The sequence below is a fragment of the Leptodactylus fuscus genome, chromosome 9 (genome assembly GCF_031893055.1).
Source record: "Leptodactylus fuscus isolate aLepFus1 chromosome 9, aLepFus1.hap2, whole genome shotgun sequence".
Classification (NCBI taxonomy): Eukaryota; Metazoa; Chordata; class Amphibia; order Anura; family Leptodactylidae; genus Leptodactylus; species Leptodactylus fuscus.
In genome coordinates, this window is record NC_134273.1 from 91,013,500 (window position 1) to 91,032,422 (window position 18,923).

Sequence of the window (18,923 nt, forward strand, 5' to 3'; positions counted from 1 at the left end):
TACACAGTGACTGCACCAGCAGAATAGTGAGCGCAGCTCTGGAGTATAATACAGGAGAAGTAATGTAATGTATGTACACAGTGACTGTACCAGCAGAATAGTGAGCGCAGCTCTGGAGTATAATACAGGATAAGTAATGTATGTACACAGTGACTGTACCAGCAGTATAGTGAGCGCAGCTCTGGAGTATAATACAGGATAAGTAATGTAATGTATATACACAGTGACTGTACCAGCAGAATAGTGAGCACAGCTCTGGAGTATAATACAGGATAAGTAATGTAATGTATGTACACAGTGACTGTACCAGCAGAATAGTGAGCGCAGCTCTGGAGTATAATACAGGATAAGTAATGTAATGTATGTACACAGTGACTGTACCAGCAGAATAGTGAGCGCAGCTCTGGGGTATAATACAGGATAAGTAATGTAATGTATGTACACAGTGACTGCACCAGCAGTATAGTGAGCGCAGCTCTGGAGTATAATACAGGATAAGTAATGTAATGTATGTACACAGTGACTGTACCAGCAGAATAGTGAGCGCAGCTCTGGAGTATAATACAGGAGAAGTAATGTAATGTATGTACACAGTGACTGTACCAGCAGAATAGTGAGCGCAGCTCTGGAGTATAATACAGGATAAGTAATGTATGTACACAGTGACTGCACCAGCAGAATAGTGAGCACAGCTCTGGAGTATAATACAGGATAAGTAATGTATGTACACAGTGACTGCACCAGCAGAATAGTGAGCGCAGCTCTGGAGTATAATACAGGATAAGTAATGTAATGTATGTACACAGTGACTGTACCAGCAGAATAGTGAGCGCAGCTCTGGAGTATAATACAGGATAAGTAATGTAATGTATGTACACAGTGACTGCACCAGCGGAATAGTGAGCGCAGCTCTGGGGTATAATACAGGATAAGTAATGTAATGTATGTACACAGTGACTGTACCAGCAGAATAGTGAGCGCAGCTCCGGAGTATAATACAGGATAAGTAATGTAATGTATGTACACAGTGACTGTACCAGCAGAATAGTGAGCGCAGCTCTGGAGTATAATACAGGATAAGTAATGTAATGTATGTACACAGTGACTGTACCAGCAGAATAGTGAGCGCAGCTCTGGAGTATAATACAGGATAAGTAATGTATGTACACAGTGACTGCACCAGCAGAATAGTGAGCGCAGCTCTGGAGTATAATACAGGATAAGTAATGTATGTATTGCTATCATATATGACCCCCTGCCATGTAGTAAGCGGTACACTCTATATAGAGACCGAGGACAGACCTGTCAGTACTGGAGCAGCTGGGGGGGAGGGTCACTGTAGATTATTTGCAGGACACCCTTCCTATGGCCGCCAGTGTCAGATGAGGGCACCAACAAACAATACATGACCAGGCTCCTGGCACACTGGCACAGAACTGACACTGAGTTACGGTATGTCAGGAAGTCGCTGTTTACATTGCCTGCCATGTGCACGTACGCCGGCACGCAACAGTCAGGAGACTACTGGGCATTATGTAGCAGAGCCAGCTGTAACCCACAATGCTCCAGTGACACTACATCTCCACTCCTGGGTGGTAACAGCTGCTGTATCCGCTCCCGCACAGATGTCCGTCAGCACCCAGCTTTCCTGTACTGGGAATATCCACCCAAAGTCTCAGGAATGCAGAGCTCCAGGAAAGCTGGGTGTCATGAGCTGAAGTGGAGGTTATATCACTTGTCACCCAACTTTCCCATAAAACAGATGGAGCCTCTGCCTTTCAGAGCCCTGTAGCTGCCCCCTGGTCTTGGGCCCCGTTCCCATTGTCCTGCAGTCAATGCCCGGTGACCCCTCCCCCGCTGCGGCTCCATTTCCTGCCTTTCTACTGTGAGTCTCATAAAGGGAAGTGTAACGCGGGTGCAGGAAGGGGAGCGCCGCGCAGCCTCCTACCCCAACAGCGAGACCCCACACTCATGGGCACCTGAAGGAGACGCTCGTGTGCTGCAGCTGGTGCTCTACTGTCCCCTGTTATCAGCCAAAGATCAAACTGTCAAAACTACAGCAAAACAGGTACCACGAAAACAGACCGCCGTCACCTGGGACTGTAACCATCGCAACCAGAGGAGAGGCATTACTACACCTCCTGGCACTCAGCCCTAGGACAAACACTCCTGTCAAATGGCTGATAACAGGAAGTCATAGAATGTAGGACAGGCAAACGTGTTTGGGGTGGGGGTCCTTACCGTTACCCCTCCCCCATATCAGGGCCATCAGCAGTGACAACCCAATAAATACAGGGCCCAATGGTCGCCCTTAACCCTTCTGCTACTGACTAACAGCTGACAGCAGCAGAACAGTTACATCCCAAACCGCAGGAGCGTGTGACTTCCTCCATAGATAACAGATCATGTGTGAAAGCAGGAAGGACAGGCAACGCAACAGATACTACCCCCTCCCACCATGTGCAATGAGCTGCAGACCCCCCACTACAGGTGTGCTCACCCATGGTCAGGGCGTCCATACAATGACATCCCTCAGACTGTGACAATTCACCTCTGTGTCTATTCCACCGCTCTACAATCAGAATGACACAGATTTCAGCCGCCAGCCATTCTGTGCCATCTCCACCAATCACTGGTCATACATGGCAGCTGTGCCCACAGACGACTACAAGTGCATCTCAGAGCATGGCACTGCCAGGAGGAGCAGTAAGAGGACATCCACAGAAATGGCAAGTTTGTAGCATCACCTCTGTTGTAAGCAGAATGTTGGCTGCAGCCCCCTCCTCACACTCACATGATGCACAGAGAGCATGGCCAGGGGTCGGAGACACAAGCAACGTGATCCCCCTCCCCCTCAGATGTCACAACCTCATAAGTCATGGCACATTAAATGCTACATAACCCCAGGAGGAGCTCCATCAGTACACAGCCAAGACTCCTACAAGAGAAGCTCCATCAGTACACAGCCAAGACTCCTCCAAGAGAAGCTCCATCAGTACACATGCCGCAGCCAAGACTCCTCCAAGAGAAGCTCCATCAGTACACAGCCAAGACTCCTCCAAGAGAAGCTCCATCAGTACACAGGCCGCAGCCAAGACTCCTCCAAGAGAAGCTCCATCAGTACACAGGCCGCAGCCAAGACTCCTCCAAGATAAGCTCCATCAGTACACAGGCCACAGCCAAGACTCCTCCAAGAGAAGCTCCATCAGTACACATGCCACAGCCAAGACTCCTCCAAGATAAGCTCCATCAGTACACAGGCCGCAGCCAAGACTCCTCCAAGAGAAGCTCCATCAGTACACAGCCAAGACTCCTCCAAGAGAAGCTCCATCAGTACACAGCCAAGACTCCTCCAAGATAAGCTCCATCAGTACACAGGCCGCAGCCAATACTCCTCCAAGAGAAGCTCCATCAGTACACAGCCAAGACTCCTCCAAGAGAAGCTCCATCAGTACACAGCCAAGACTCCTCCAAGAGAAGCTCCATCAGTACACAGGCCGCAGCCAAGACTCCTCCAAGAGAAGCTCCATCAGTACACAGGCCACAGCCAAGACTCCTCCAAGATAAGCTCCATCAGTACACATGCCACAGCCAAGACTCCTCCAAGATAAGCTCCATCAGTACACAGGCCACAGCCAAGACTCCTCCAAGAGGAGCTCCATCAGTACACAGGCCACAGCCAAGACTCCTACAAGATAAGCTCCATCAGTACACAGGCCACAGCCAAGACTCCTCCAAGAGAAGCTCCATCAGTACACAGGCCGCAGCCAAGACTCCTCCAAGAGAAGCTCCATCAGTACACAGGCCACAGCCAAGACTCCTCCAAGAGAAGCTCAATCAGTACACATGCCGCAGCCAAGACTCCTCCAAGAGAAGCTCCATCAGTACACATGCCGCAGCCAAGACTCCTCCAAGAGAAGCTCCATCAGTACACATGCCGCAGCCAAGACTCCTCCAAGAGAAGCTCCATCAGTACACATTCCGCAGCCAAGACTCCTCCAAGAGAAGCTCCATCAGTACACATGCCACAGCCAAGACTCCTCCAAGAGAAGCTCAATCAGTACACAGGCCGCAGCCAAGACTCCTCCAAGAGAAGCTCAATCAGTACACATGCCGCAGCCAAGACTCCTCCAAGAGAAGCTCCATCAGTACACATGCCACAGCCAAGACTCCTCCAAGATAAGCTCCATCAGTACACATGCCACAGCCAAGACTCCTCCAAGAGAAGCTCCATCAGTACACATGCCACAGCCAAGACTCCTCCAAGATAAGCTCCATCAGTACACAGGCCGCAGCCAAGACTCCTCCAAGAGAAGCTCCATCAGTACACAGCCAAGACTCCTCCAAGAGAAGCTCCATCAGTACACAGCCAAGACTCCTCCAAGATAAGCTCCATCAGTACACAGGCCGCAGCCAATACTCCTCCAAGAGAAGCTCCATCAGTACACAGCCAAGACTCCTCCAAGAGAAGCTCCATCAGTACACAGCCAAGACTCCTCCAAGAGAAGCTCCATCAGTACACAGGCCGCAGCCAAGACTCCTCCAAGAGAAGCTCCATCAGTACACAGGCCACAGCCAAGACTCCTCCAAGATAAGCTCCATCAGTACACATGCCACAGCCAAGACTCCTCCAAGATAAGCTCCATCAGTACACAGGCCACAGCCAAGACTCCTCCAAGAGGAGCTCCATCAGTACACAGGCCACAGCCAAGACTCCTACAAGATAAGCTCCATCAGTACACAGGCCACAGCCAAGACTCCTCCAAGAGAAGCTCCATCAGTACACAGGCCGCAGCCAAGACTCCTCCAAGAGAAGCTCCATCAGTACACAGGCCACAGCCAAGACTCCTCCAAGAGAAGCTCAATCAGTACACATGCCGCAGCCAAGACTCCTCCAAGAGAAGCTCCATCAGTACACATGCCGCAGCCAAGACTCCTCCAAGAGAAGCTCCATCAGTACACATGCCGCAGCCAAGACTCCTCCAAGAGAAGCTCCATCAGTACACATTCCGCAGCCAAGACTCCTCCAAGAGAAGCTCCATCAGTACACATGCCGCAGCCAAGACTCCTCCAAGAGAAGCTCAATCAGTACACAGGCCGCAGCCAAGACTCCTCCAAGAGAAGCTCAATCAGTACACATGCCGCAGCCAAGACTCCTCCAAGAGAAGCTCAATCAGTACACATGCCGCAGCCAAGACTCCTCCAAGAGAAGCTCCATCAGTACACATGCCGCAGCCAAGACTCCTCCAAGAGAAGCTCCATCAGTACACAGGCCACAGCCAAGACTCCTACAAGAGGAGCTCCATCAGTACACAGGCCGCAGCCAAGACTCCTCCAAGATAAGCTCCATCAGTACACAGACTATATCTCTACTGACTGTCACTGGATGGAAACATCACTATAGTGAGTGGTCACCTGTCCAAACCTGGTCCTGCAAAGTCACATCATGGAGGCGGAGAATCAGAGCCACAGCAAGAGCCGGTGACATCACTGCAACAGAATCTGCAAACTGTGTATTTGGGGCGATGACTCATAAGTGATCATTATAGAATGTATAATTTATATGGGAGATGGAAGAGCACAGGAGACACATACAGTCTACTGCTCTCTGTTATCAGCCACGTCAGGATAGGCCGACTGTAGGAGAGGGGAATACAATCTATTACTATCTGTTATCAGCCATGTCAGGAGAGGAGAGGCCGACTGTAGGACAGGAGAATACAATCTATTACTATCTGTTATCAGCCACGTCAGGATAGGCCGACTGTAGGGGAGGGGAATACAATCTATTACTATCTGTTATCAGCCATGTCAGGAGAGGAGAGGCCGACTGTAGGACAGGAGAATACAATCTATTACTATCTGTTATCAGCCATGTCAGGAGGTGCCGACTGTAGGACAGTGGAATACAATCTATTACTATCTGGTATCAGCCATGTCAGGAGAGGAGAGGCCGACTGTAGGACAGGAGAATACAATCTATTACTATCTGTTATCAGCCATGTCAGGAGAGGAGAGGCCGACTGTAGGACAGGAGAATACAATCTATTACTATCTGTTATCAGCCATGTCAGGAGAGGAGAGGCCGACTGTAGGAGAGGGGAATACAATCTATTACTATCTGTTATCAGCCATGTCAGGAGAGGAGAGGCCGACTGTAGGAGAGGGGAATACAATCTATTACTATCTGTTATCAGCCATGTCAGGAGAGGAGAGGCCGACTGTAGGACAGGAGAATACAATCTATTACTATCTGTTATCAGCCATGTCAGGAGGGGAGAGGCCGACTGTAGGACAGGGGAATACAATCTATTACTATCTGTTATCAGCCACATCAGGATAGGCCGACTGTAGGACAGGAGAATACAATCTATTACTATCTGTTATCAGCCATGTCAGGAGAGGAGAGGCCGACTGTAGGACAGGAGAATACAATCTATTACTATCTGTTATCAGCCATGTCAGGAGAGGAGAGGCCGACTGTAGGACAGGAGAATACAATCTATTACTATCTGTTATCAGCCATGTCAGGAGGGGCCGACTGTAGGACAGAGGAATACAATCTATTACTATCTGTTATCAGCCATGTCAGGAGGGGCCGACTGTAGGACAGGAGAATACAATCTATTACTATCTGTTATCAGCCATGTCAGGAGAGGAGAGGCCGACTGTAGGACAGGGGAATACAATCTATTACTATCTGTTATCAGCCATGTCAGGAGGGGCCGATTGTAGGACAGGAGAATACAATCTATTACTATCTGTTATCAGCCATGTCAGGAGAGGCCGACTGTAGGACAGGGGAATACAATCTATTACTATCTGTTATCAGCCATGTCAGGAGAGGCCGACTGTAGGACAGGGGAATACAATCTATTACTATCTGTTATCAGCCATGTCAGGAGGGGCCGACTGTAGGACAGGAGAATACAATCTATTACTATCTGTTATCAGCCATGTCAGGAGAGGCCGACTGTAGGACAGGGGAATACAATCTATTACTATCTGTTATCAGCCATGTCAGGAGAGGCCGACTGTAGGACAGGGGAATACAATCTATTACTATCTGTTATCAGCCATGTCAGGAGGGGCCGACTGTAGGACAGGAGAATACAATCTATTACTATCTGTTATCAGCCATGTCAGGAGAGGCCGACTGTAGGACAGGGGAATACAATCTATTACTATCTGTTATCAGCCATGTCAGGAGAGGCCGACTGTAGGACAGGGGAATACAATCTATTACTATCTGTTATCAGCTATGTCAGGAGAGGCCGACTGTAGGACAGGGGAATACAATCTATTACTATCTGTTATCAGCTATGTCAGGGGAGGCCGACTGTAGGACAGGGGAATACAATCTATTACTATCTGTTATCAGCCATGTCAGGAGAGAAGAGGCCGACTGTAGGACAGGGGAATACAATCTATTACTATCTGTTATCAGCCATGTCAGGAGAGGGGAGGCCGACTGTAGGACAGGGGAATACAATCTATTACTATCTGTTATCAGCCATGTCAGGAGAGGCCGACTGTAGGACAGGGGAATACAATCTATTACTATCTGTTATCAGCCATGTCAGGAGAGGCCGACTGTAGGACAGGGGAATACAATCTATTACTATCTGTTATCAGCCATGTCAGGAGAGGAGAGGCCGACTGTAGGACAGGGGAATACAATCTATTACTATCTGTTATCAGCCATGTCAGGAGAGGAGAGGCCGACTGTAGGACAGGGGAATACAATCTATTACTATCTGTTATCAGCCATGTCAGGAGAGGAGAGGCCGACTGTAGGACAGGGGAATACAATCTATTACTATCTGTTATCAGCCATGTCAGGAGAGGAGAGGCCGACTGTAGGACAGGAGAATACAATCTATTACTATCTGTTATCAGCCATGTCAGGAGAGGAGAGGCCGACTGTAGGACAGGGGAATACAATCTATTACTATCTGTTATCAGCCATGTCAGGAGAGGAGAGGCCGACTATAGGACAGGGGAATACAATCTATTACTATCTGTTATCAGCCATGTCAGGAGAGGAGAGGCCGACTGTAGGACAGGAGAATACAATCTATTACTATCTGTTATCAGCCATGTCAGGAGAGGCCGACTGTAGGACAGGAGAATACAATCTATTACTATCTGTTATCAGCCATGTCAGGAGAGGAGAGGCCGACTGTAGGACAGGGGAATACAATCTATTACTATCTGTTATCAGCCATATTAGGAGAGGAGAGGCCGACTGTAGGACAGGGGAATACAATAGCTGTTTCCGTGACAGGAAGAGTAACCTCTGTCCCTATGACAACTACTACTGTCACCAGCTCCAGACTGTACAGTTACTGACAATTTCCTCATAATGGAGTCTCCATTGGGCACAACCAGCTGAGCAGTCTTGCCCCACGCAGTGATAGGGGGCAGCTGCACACACCAGGCTGGTTGGTGCCCTGTGTGGGGGAGGCTGGCAGCGCTGGGCCTGCGCTTTCCATGTGTGAGGGGAGGATGCTGGCACGGACTGTGAACAGAAGGCTCCTCCATGGTACACGTCTGCTGGATTTATTCCTGTATAATTACAGAGCCGGCTGCTGACCTCTCAACCACACCGCACTGCGAATATCAACTGCGCACATTAACCCTCTCACCGCCAGAGACCGCACAGAACGGAGGAGTCTATGAAGAGTCATCGCTGTATAATGGACAGTTCTACAGTTTCACTTCTTTCCACATTGAAGGTTTCTGCTTGCTGTCAGTGAATATGTACAACAAACGGCCACACACATCCTGACCCATTACATGTCACAGCTGAGGTCTGTTACCTTGTATCAGGTAATACAATCACGTCCTCCAGGCTGATACATTATATCTGCAGTGATACATTGTAACAATAAGGCCGGTGGGGGGTTGTTATAGTGTTCAAGGCTGAGCTCTCAGTATTGGGGTCTTATGGAATAGGACCAGGATTTTGACTCCCACCCCCCATACAGGGTCCAGTAGAGACGACGCAGGGCTACAATATTAATGGCCATGGACCACGCAGTTTTCCCACAGATGATGATGGACAAGCCGAGATGAAGAGATTACGTGGAGACTTTCATGTGAATCCCATAAAGTGCCGGGAACAGGGAACGGCCCCAACAAAGAATGAGCAACAATAGCGCGGAGGAGGGAGGGTCTGCGGCTGCACATCACAGGAGTGGGCTACCCATCAGTAATCCCCGGCCACTGCACACACATGCTGCAGCTGCAGGACCCGCCAGGACTTTGCCCTCAGGCTGAATATTGTTGCTAAGCACAAGGTGAAGAAGCCGAACCCGCTACTAAGAGATGAGTAAACAGAGCACTCGGGAGTTGCGTTACCAAGGGAGCCGGAGCCCAGCTCAGGAGGATGAGTCCCCGCAGCCGTCACCCCAAACTAGAACCCCAGGGGTGCATCAGAAGAGGGTGACCAAAAACAGAAGAGACACCATGAAGCGCACCGCATCATCATGTTTACACTGACAGGAGACTGAGCGATCAGAGGCGCGCCGCGAGGGCCACATCACAGAGCGTGCTCACAAGGGATGGACCATCAGTGAGCTCTGGTCATCCCAGTGGGGGGAAAAAGGGTTAATGGTGTGGCCCTTTCCCTGAGCGGAGGGTGGGGCGACCGGCAGCGTGGGAAGAAAACGCCAAATAAAAATAGAGTCCGCAAACTATTAGCAAGAATGTGAATGAAGAGAATCCCCCTCCCAAGATGGCGGAGAAACATCCCAGGGGCGGACACAGAAACCTGTTCACACAGCTGAGGAGCTCGTTACAATGTATCCTGTGTGAGCACCACAACAGTCCTCACTTCATCTCCACTGATACATTGTAACAGTGTTTAGGCCACAAACGTCTACACTGGATACAACTGTAACAACCCGTCAGCTATGAGCAGGACTAGGCCAGGACGGGTGTCCGCCTCTGGATTGTTCCCATTCACTGCCAGCCAGCAGAAATATTGAAGCAGTGGATGATACGAGGGGATTCTATCCAGAGGGGCCGACATCACAGCGAGCCCATTATAGCATCAGCTATGGCCGGACAACAAACTCTGCTGCAGCTGCTGAAACAACAACGAGTCGGTCTCAGAGGCCGCAACGCTGGTGGCTAGTTACCCCGAGACGAACGCAGCCGAGGCTGAAGAAGAAAAGCCCCGCTGATAACGGGAAAGGGTTAAGTGGGGTGCGCTGTTTATCTCCAGCCCGTGTCACATTGTTGAGTGCGGCAGCAGAGACTGGCGGTGGCGGCGGCAGCGCTGCGGATAAACAGCGGTATTGTTAATGTAAATATTATCCCCGGACGCCACACAACGCAGCATAAACAGGAAGTGCCATTCTCTTCCCTTATACGGCCGTCACCGCCAGGGGCCCCACTTATTAACCCTTCATAGAACAGCCCAACCTGCAACGACAAGGCCCAGGGGGCAAATGTCTGCTGAGAGTTGTGGTTCAGGTGCTGCAGGTGTCGGACATCGTCTGCACGTGGATTAGGGTGTCAGAGTACTGACTGCCATCGACATCCTGACAAGCCGCCGTCTCCTGGTTCTCAGCGCCGTAACGTGTTGGGTACCGCCCCCTGATCCTCCGTTTTCCGTATGGCCGGGATCTACAAATCGGAACGTTTTTTTCCTTTACCTTCTCATGCTAATTAAAAATAAAATGTGTGGGAAAAATCTAGCAAAGCGGGAGCGGGTGTATGGGGGGGTCATATAGAAAGCAGGGTACCTGGAAAGGCCAAAGGTCAATGATGGGGACTGCCCCTCCCCCACACACAGGGGCACCAAAAAGCAGAAGTGTGTAAAACATGTTGACGTTTAGGATGTTTCTGCCGAGAGGAAGTAACTGAGGAGCAGCCGGAGCAGCGGCGGCAGCGTTATAAATCCCGGCACCTGTAATCTGCCGCAGCGTCACATCATGGCTGACACAGAAAATGACATGAGAAGCGGCAGCTCCAGGCGGCAGGATGTGGCTCCGCGCCCGCCCAGGTCTTCCTGCCGTCTTCTCACACCAGGGGCGGCTACACTAAGTCACAGGAAGTGGTGAACGCACAAGAGATGGCGACACAGCAGCCAATGGAGGACGGACACCCTCTACCAACCAGGAGCCTGGGAAAGCTGGATACCCACTGACCATCAACTAGACAGAGAAGATCAGCGGCGACACTCTAGGAGGATGGCAGACATGACTACACCGATATAAGAGTATACTGGGTTCATAATGGATACACAGACCCCCCTCAACCTGTGGTGTATATGTACTGGACAGAGTATATACAGTGAGCTCAGTATACATAGACCCCCCCCATAAACCTGTAGTGTATATGTACTGGACAGTATATACAGTGAGCTCAGTATACATAGACCCCCCCTCAACCTGTAGTGTATATGTGCTGGACAGTATATACAGTGAGCTCAGTATACATAGACCCCCATAAATCTGTAGTGTATATGTACTGGACAGAGTATACAGTGAGCTCAGTATACATAGACCCCCCTCAACCTGTAGTGTATATGTACTGGACAGAGTATACAGTGAGCTCAGTATACATAGACCCCCATAAATCTGTAGTGTATATGTACTGGACAGAGTATACAGTGAGCTCAGTATACATAGACCCCCATAAACCTGTAGTGTATATGTACTGGACAGTATATACAGTGAGCTCAGTATACATAGACCCCCATAAACCTGTAGTGTATATGTACTGGACAGAGTATACAGTGAGCTCAGTATACATAGACCCCCATAAACCTGTAGTGTATATGTACTGGACAGAGTATACAGTGAGCTCAGTATACATAGACCCCCATAAATCTGTAGTGTATATGTACTGGACAGAGTATACAGTGAGCTCAGTATACATAGACCCCCATAAACCTGTAAAGTATATGTACTGGACAGTATATACAGTGAGCTCAGTATACACAGACCCCCCTCAACCTGTAGTGTATATGTACTGGACAGAGTATATACAGTGAGCTCAGTATACATAGACCCCCCTCAACCTGTAGTGTATATGTACTGGACAGTATATACAGTGAGCTCAGTATACATAGACCCCCCTCAACCTGTAGTGTATATGTACTGGACAGAGTATATACAGTGAGCTCAGTATACATAGACCCCCCTCAACCTGTGGTGTATATGTGCTGGACAGTATATACAGTGAGCTCAGTATACATAGACCCCCCCTCAACCTGTAGTGTATATGTACTGGACAGAGTATATACAGTGAGCTCAGTATACATAGACCCCCCTCAACCTGTGGTGTATATGTGCTGGACAGTATATACAGTGAGCTCAGTATACATAGACCCCCTCAACCTGTAGTGTATATGTACTGGACAGTATATACAGTGAGCTCAGTATACATAGACCCCCATAAACCTGTAGTATATATGTACTGGACAGTATATACAGTGAGCTCAGTATACATAGACCCCCCCCAACCTGTAGTATATATGTGCTGGACAGTATACACAGTGAGCTCAGTATACATAGACCCCCATAAACCTGTAGTGTATATGTACTGGACAGTATATACAGTGAGCTCAGTATACATAGACCCCCATAAACCTGTAGTGTATATGTACTGGACAGTATATACAGTGAGCTCAGTATACATAGACCCCCCTCAACCTGTAGTGTATATGTGCTGGACAGTATATACAGTGAGCTCAGTATACATAGACCCCCATAAACCCGTAGTGTATATGTACTGGACAGTATATACAGTGAGCTCAGTATACATAGACCCCCCTCAACCTGTAGTGTATATGTGCTGGACAGTATATACAGTGAGCTCAGTATACATAGACCCCCCCCCAACCTGTAGTATATATGTGCTGGACAGTATATACAGTGAGCTCAGTATACATAGACCCCCATAAACCTGTAGTATATATGTGCTGGACAGTATATACAGTGAGCTCAGTATACATAGACCCCCCTCAACCTGTGGTGTATATGTACTGGACAGTATATACAGTGAGCTCAGTATACATAGACCCCGCCCCCCTAAACCTGTAGTGTATATGTACTGGACAGTATATACAATGAGCTCAGTATACATAGACCCCCCTCAACCTGTGGTGTATATGTACTGGACAGTATATACAGTGAGCTCAGTATACATAGACCCCGCCCCCCTAAACCTGTAGTGTATATGTACTGGACAGTATATACAGTGAGCTCAGTATACATAGACCCCCCATAAACCTGTAGTGTATATGTGCTGGACAGAGTATATACAGTGAGCTCAGTATACATAGACCCCCCCTCAACCTGTGGTGTATATGTACTGGACAGTATATACAGTGAGCTCAGTATACAAAGACCCCCCTCAACCTGTGGTGTATATGTACTGGACAGTATATACAGTGAGCTCAGTATACAAAGACCCCCCTCAACCTGTGGTGTATATGTACTGGACAGTATATACAGTGAGCTCAGTATACACAGACCCCCCCCTCAACCTGTGGTGTATATGTGCTGGACAGTATATACAGTGAGCTCAGTATACATAGACCCCCATAAACCCGTAGTGTATATGTGCTGGACAGTATATACAGTGAGCTCAGTATACACAGACCCCCCCCCCCCCCTCAACCTGTAGTGTATATGTGCTGGACAGTATATACAGTGAGCTCAGTATACACAGACCCCCCCCCCCCCTCAACCTGTAGTGTATATGTGCTGGACAGTATATACAGTGAGCTCAGTATACACAGACCCCCCTCAACCTGTAGTGTATATGTGCTGGACAGTGTATACAGTGAGCTCAGTATACACAGACCCCCCCCCCCTCAACCTGTGGTGTATATGTGCTGGACAGTATATACAGTGAGCTCAGTATACATAGACCCCCTCAACCTGTAGTGTATATGTGCTGGACAGTATATACAGTGAGCTCAGTATACATAGACCCCCTCAACCTGTAGTGTATATGTGCTGGACAGTATATACAGTGAGCTCAGTATACACAGACCCCCCCCCCCCCTCAACCTGTAGTGTATATGTGCTGGACAGTATATACAGTGAGCTCAGTATACACAGACCCCCCCCCCCCTCAACCTGTAGTGTATATGTGCTGGACAGTATATACAGTGAGCTCAGTATACACAGACCCCCCCCCCCCCCTCAACCTGTGGTGTATATGTACTGGACAGTATATACAGTGAGCTCAGTATACACAGACCCCCCTCAACCTGTAGTATATATGTGCTGGACAGAGTATATACAGTGAGCTCAGTATACATAGACCCCCCCTCAACCTGTAGTGTATATGTACTGGACAGTATATACAGTGAGCTCAGTATACATAGACCCCCCATAAACCTGTGGTGTATATGTACTGGACAGTATATACAGTGAGCTCAGTATACATAGACTCCCCTCAACCTGTAGTGTATATGTGCTGGACAGTATATACAGTGAGCTCAGTATACACAGACCCCCCCCCCCTCAACCTGTGGTGTATATGTGCTGGACAGAGTATATACAGTGAGCTCAGTATACATAGACCCCCCCCACACTAAACCTGTGGTGTATATGTACTGGACAGTATATACAGTGAGCTCAGTATACATAGACCCCCCCACACACACACACACACTAAACCTGTGGTGTATATGTACTGGACAGTATATACAGTGAGCTCAGTATACATAGACCCCGCCCCCCTAAACCTGTAGTGTATATGTACTGGACAGTATATACAGTGAACTCAGTATACATAGACCCGCCCCCCTAAACCTGTGGTGTATATGTGCTGGACAGTATATACAGTGAGCTCAGTATACAGAAATCACCAAGTTGTTTGTTATACAGAAGATACATAGCTGGGGGGTGTAATATAGAAGTGGCGTATACCAATATAGAGGTATATAGCTGGGCAATGCAAGGATTATATAGAGGTGTACCTTACAGTGAGAAATAGTGAAATAAACACAGGGGTATATAGCAAAGTGTAAAAGATATATGGGGTATATAGTAGGGCAGTAGTGACGTGTAGGGAATATACACCTGCGGTAAAGGTAATGTATACGGGAATCTGTGCAGTGAGAAGTGGAGGTATATATAGATTGCAGTATAAGGGAGAGAGAGGGTTATACAAGGAGACTGTACACGGCCAGGTAGTATAGATAGATATAGGGGTATATATATATGTGGGCTGTATAGTGACAGAGGGGTATACAATATACAGTAGGATATATATAAACATACAGCACTATACCCGAGTACTGAAGTGTATACATGAGATATAGATACACACAAGGCAGCTTACCTGAGTGTATATAAGAAGCAGTAACACATGGGGGGGTATATATAATATATATACACGTAAGGGGAGCGACAAAATGGCAGCTATACATATATAGATGATGTATACGTATGAGGTGCTACTTTTTGTATATTTATGTATATCTGGTGGTATATAGTTACTATATATATACATATATGGGATATACAGTTATGAGCAGCAGTTTGACCTACCTGGGGGTATAAACATATGTATAGGGGGTATAAACACATATAGAGGGGTATATACATAGGTATAGGGGTATATAGTTACCCAGCAGCAGCAGCTTCACCTCCTGGGCCACCCATACATACAGGGGGTATATACATAGGTTTAGGGGGCATAGACAAATATGGGGGGGTATATACATAGGTATAGGGGTATAGACACATACAGAGGGGGGTATATATATATACGTAGGTATAGGGGTATATAGTTACCCAGCAGCAGCAGCTTCACCTCCCGCGCCGCCCATACATACAGGGGGTATATACATAGGTATAGGGGGTATAGACACATATGGGGGGGTATAGACACATATGGGGGGTATATATATACATATGGGGGGGTATATATATATACATATGGGGGGGTATAGACACATACAGAGGGGGGTATAGATATATACGTAGGTATAGGGGTATATAGTTACCCAGCAGCAGCAGCTTCACCTCCCGCGCCGCCCATACATACAGGGGGTATATACATAGGTATAGGGGGTATAGACACATATGGGGGGGTATAGACACATATGGGGGGTATATATATACATATGGGGGGGTATATATATATACATATGGGGGGGGTATAGACACATACAGAGGGGGGTATAGATATATACGTAGGTATAGGGGTATATAGTTACCCAGCAGCAGCAGCTTCACCTCCCGCGCCGCCCATACATACAGGGGGTATATACATAGGTATAGGGGGTATAGACACATATGGGGGGGTATAGACACATATGGGGGGGTATATATATATACATATGGGGGGTATAGACACATACAGAGGGGGGTATATACATAGGTATAGGGGTATATAGTTACCCAGCAGCAGCAGCTTCACCTCCCGCGCCGCCTTCTCTCCGTCCTCCCGCAGGTTCTTGTCGATGATCTTGGATCTCTCGGCCGCCGCTTTGTCCTCGGCGCTCACCGTGCAACCCATGGCGGCGATATGTCGCGATAACGCCAGACGTCCTGATAGCGCGCTAGACCGAGAGCCTCGGGCCCCGCCGCGACTCCCGTGCACCTCCACCCCCGCGACAGCAGCGATCTCCCCTGCGACACCGAGTGAGAGGAGCCCGGCCGCCCGACAGCACAGCCAGACACAAGTGAGGGCCGCCCTGCCCGAGAGAGCGACAGCCCCGACTGCAGGCCCCGCCCCCGCTACAGGCCCCGCCCACACCGCTGGCCCCGCCCAGGACACGAGCCGTTATGTGAGGAGAGAGCCGCAGCCGTGTGTACAGGGGCCGCAGTGTCTGAATAGAACCTTATACATCTATGTACATGAGGGAAGTCAGTGCAGAGGTCACACAGGAGATCGGGGACAATGGGAGTGTGGGGACCCCGGACAAGGCGGCCTGCTCGGATATTGGGGACAGCAGCTAGTACCGGGTGACAGGGAATGAGCCCCCAGCTGCAGACTGACCCCGCTGACCCCTTCTCTCCTCCTAACCCTACATAGTGCGGCCTCCTCTTCAGTAGCGCAGGGTCGGTCCCGTGCCGCCTCCTCTTCAGTAGTGCAGGGTCGGTCCCGTGCGGCCTCCTCTTCAGTAGTGCAGGGTCGGTCCCGTGCGGCCCCCTCTTCAGTAGTGCAGGGTCGGTCCCGTGCCGCCTCCTCTTCAGTAGTGCAGGGTCGGTCCCGTGCGGCCCCCTCTTCAGTAGTGCAGGGTCGGTCCCGTGCGGCCCCCTCTTCAGTAGTGCAGGGTCGGTCCCGTGCCGCCTCCTCTTCAGTAGTGCAGGGTCGGTCCCGTGCGGCCTCCTCTGCAGTAGTGCAGGGTCGGTCCCGTGCGGCCCCCTCTTCAGTAGTGCAGGGTCGGTCCCGTGCGGCCCCCTCTTCAGTAGTGCAGGGTCGGTCCCGTGCGGCCCCCTCTTCAGTAGTGCAGGGTCGGTCCCGTGCCGCCTCCTCTTCAGTAGTGCAGGGTCGGTCCAGTGCCGCCTCCTCTTCAGTAGTGCAGGGTCGGTCCAGTGCGGCCTCCTCTTCAGTAGTGCAGGGTCGGTCCCGTGCGGCCCCCTCTTCAGTAGTGCAGGGTCGGTCCCGTGCGGCCTCCTCTTCAGTAGTGCAGGGTCGGTCCCGTGCGGCCTCCTCTTCAGTAGTGCAGGGTCGGTCCCGTGCGGCCTCCTCTTCAGTAGTGCAGGGTCGGTCCCGTGCGGCCTCCTCTTCAGTAGTGCAGGGTCGGTCCCGTGCGGCCTCCTCTTCAGTAGTGCAGGGTCGGTCCCGTGCGGCCTCCTCTGCAGTAGTGCAGGGTCGGTCCCGTGCGGCCTCCTCTTCAGTAGTGCAGGGTCGGTCCCGTGCGGCCTCCTCTTCAGTAGTGCAGGGTCGGTCCCGTGCGGCCTCCTCTTCAGTAGTGCAGGGTCGGTCCAGTGCGGCCTCCTCTTCAGTAGTGCAGGGTCGGTCCCGTGCGGCCTCCTCTGCAGTAGTGCAGGGTCGGTCCCGTGCGGCCTCCTCTTCAGTAGTGCAGGGTCGGTCCCGTGCGGCCTCCTCTTCAGTAGTGCAGGGTCGGTCCCGTGCGGCCCCCTCTGCAGTAGTGCAGGGTCGGTCCCGTGCGGCCTCCTCTTCAGTAGTGCAGGGTCGGTCCCGTGCGGCCCCCTCTGCAGTAGTGCAGGGTCGGTCCCGTGCGGCCTCCTCTTCAGTAGTGCAGGGTCGGTCCCGTGCCGCCTCCTCTTCAGTAGTGCAGGGTCGGTCCCGTGCCGCCTCCTCTTCAGTAGTGCAGGGTCGGTCCCGTGCGGCCTCCTCTGCAGTAGTGCAGGGTCGGTCCCGTGCCGCCTCCTCTTCAGTAGTGCAGGGTCGGTCCCGTGCGGCCTCCTCTTCAGTAGTGCAGGGTCGGTCCCGTGCGGCCTCCTCTTCAGTAGTGCAGGGTCGGTCCCGTGCGGCCTCCTCTTCAGTAGTGCAGGGTCGGTCCCGTGCGGCCTCCTCTTCAGTAGTGCAGGGTCGGTCCCGTGCGGCCTCCTCTGCAGTAGTGCAGGGTCGGTCCCGTGCGGCCTCCTCTTCAGTAGTGCAGGGTCGGTCCCGTGCGGCCTCCTCTTCAGTAGTGCAGGGTCGGTCCCGTGCGGCCTCCTCTTCAGTAGTGCAGGGTCGGTCCAGTGCGGCCTCCTCTTCAGTAGTGCAGGGTCGGTCCCGTGCGGCCTCCTCTGCAGTAGTGCAGGGTCGGTCCCGTGCGGCCTCCTCTTCAGTAGTGCAGGGTCGGTCCCGTGCGGCCTCCTCTTCAGTAGTGCAGGGTCGGTCCCGTGCGGCCCCCTCTGCAGTAGTGCAGGGTCGGTCCCGTGCGGCCTCCTCTTCAGTAGTGCAGGGTCGGTCCCGTGCGGCCCCCTCTGCAGTAGTGCAGGGTCGGTCCCGTGCGGCCTCCTCTTCAGTAGTGCAGGGTCGGTCCC

General features: G+C 50.7%; 1 protein-coding gene across 3 annotated transcripts in view; it reads right to left on the bottom strand.

Moving 5' to 3' along the window:
- Window positions 1-16,670, bottom strand: part of GNAI2 (G protein subunit alpha i2) — a 32,939-nt gene extending 16,269 nt beyond the window's left edge. The window contains exon 1 of one of the 3 annotated variants that reach the window (XM_075286411.1): window positions 16,380-16,670. In XM_075286411.1, coding sequence (XP_075142512.1) covers window positions 16,380-16,497 — 118 coding nt within the window. In that variant the 5' untranslated portion in view covers window positions 16,498-16,670. Of the gene's footprint in view, window positions 1-15,603; window positions 15,621-15,770; window positions 15,797-16,379 lie in introns of those variants that run through there. The other 2 variants (XM_075286412.1, XM_075286414.1) reach the window with 2 other exon arrangements.
- Between the last annotated feature and the right edge of the window lie 2,253 nt (window positions 16,671-18,923).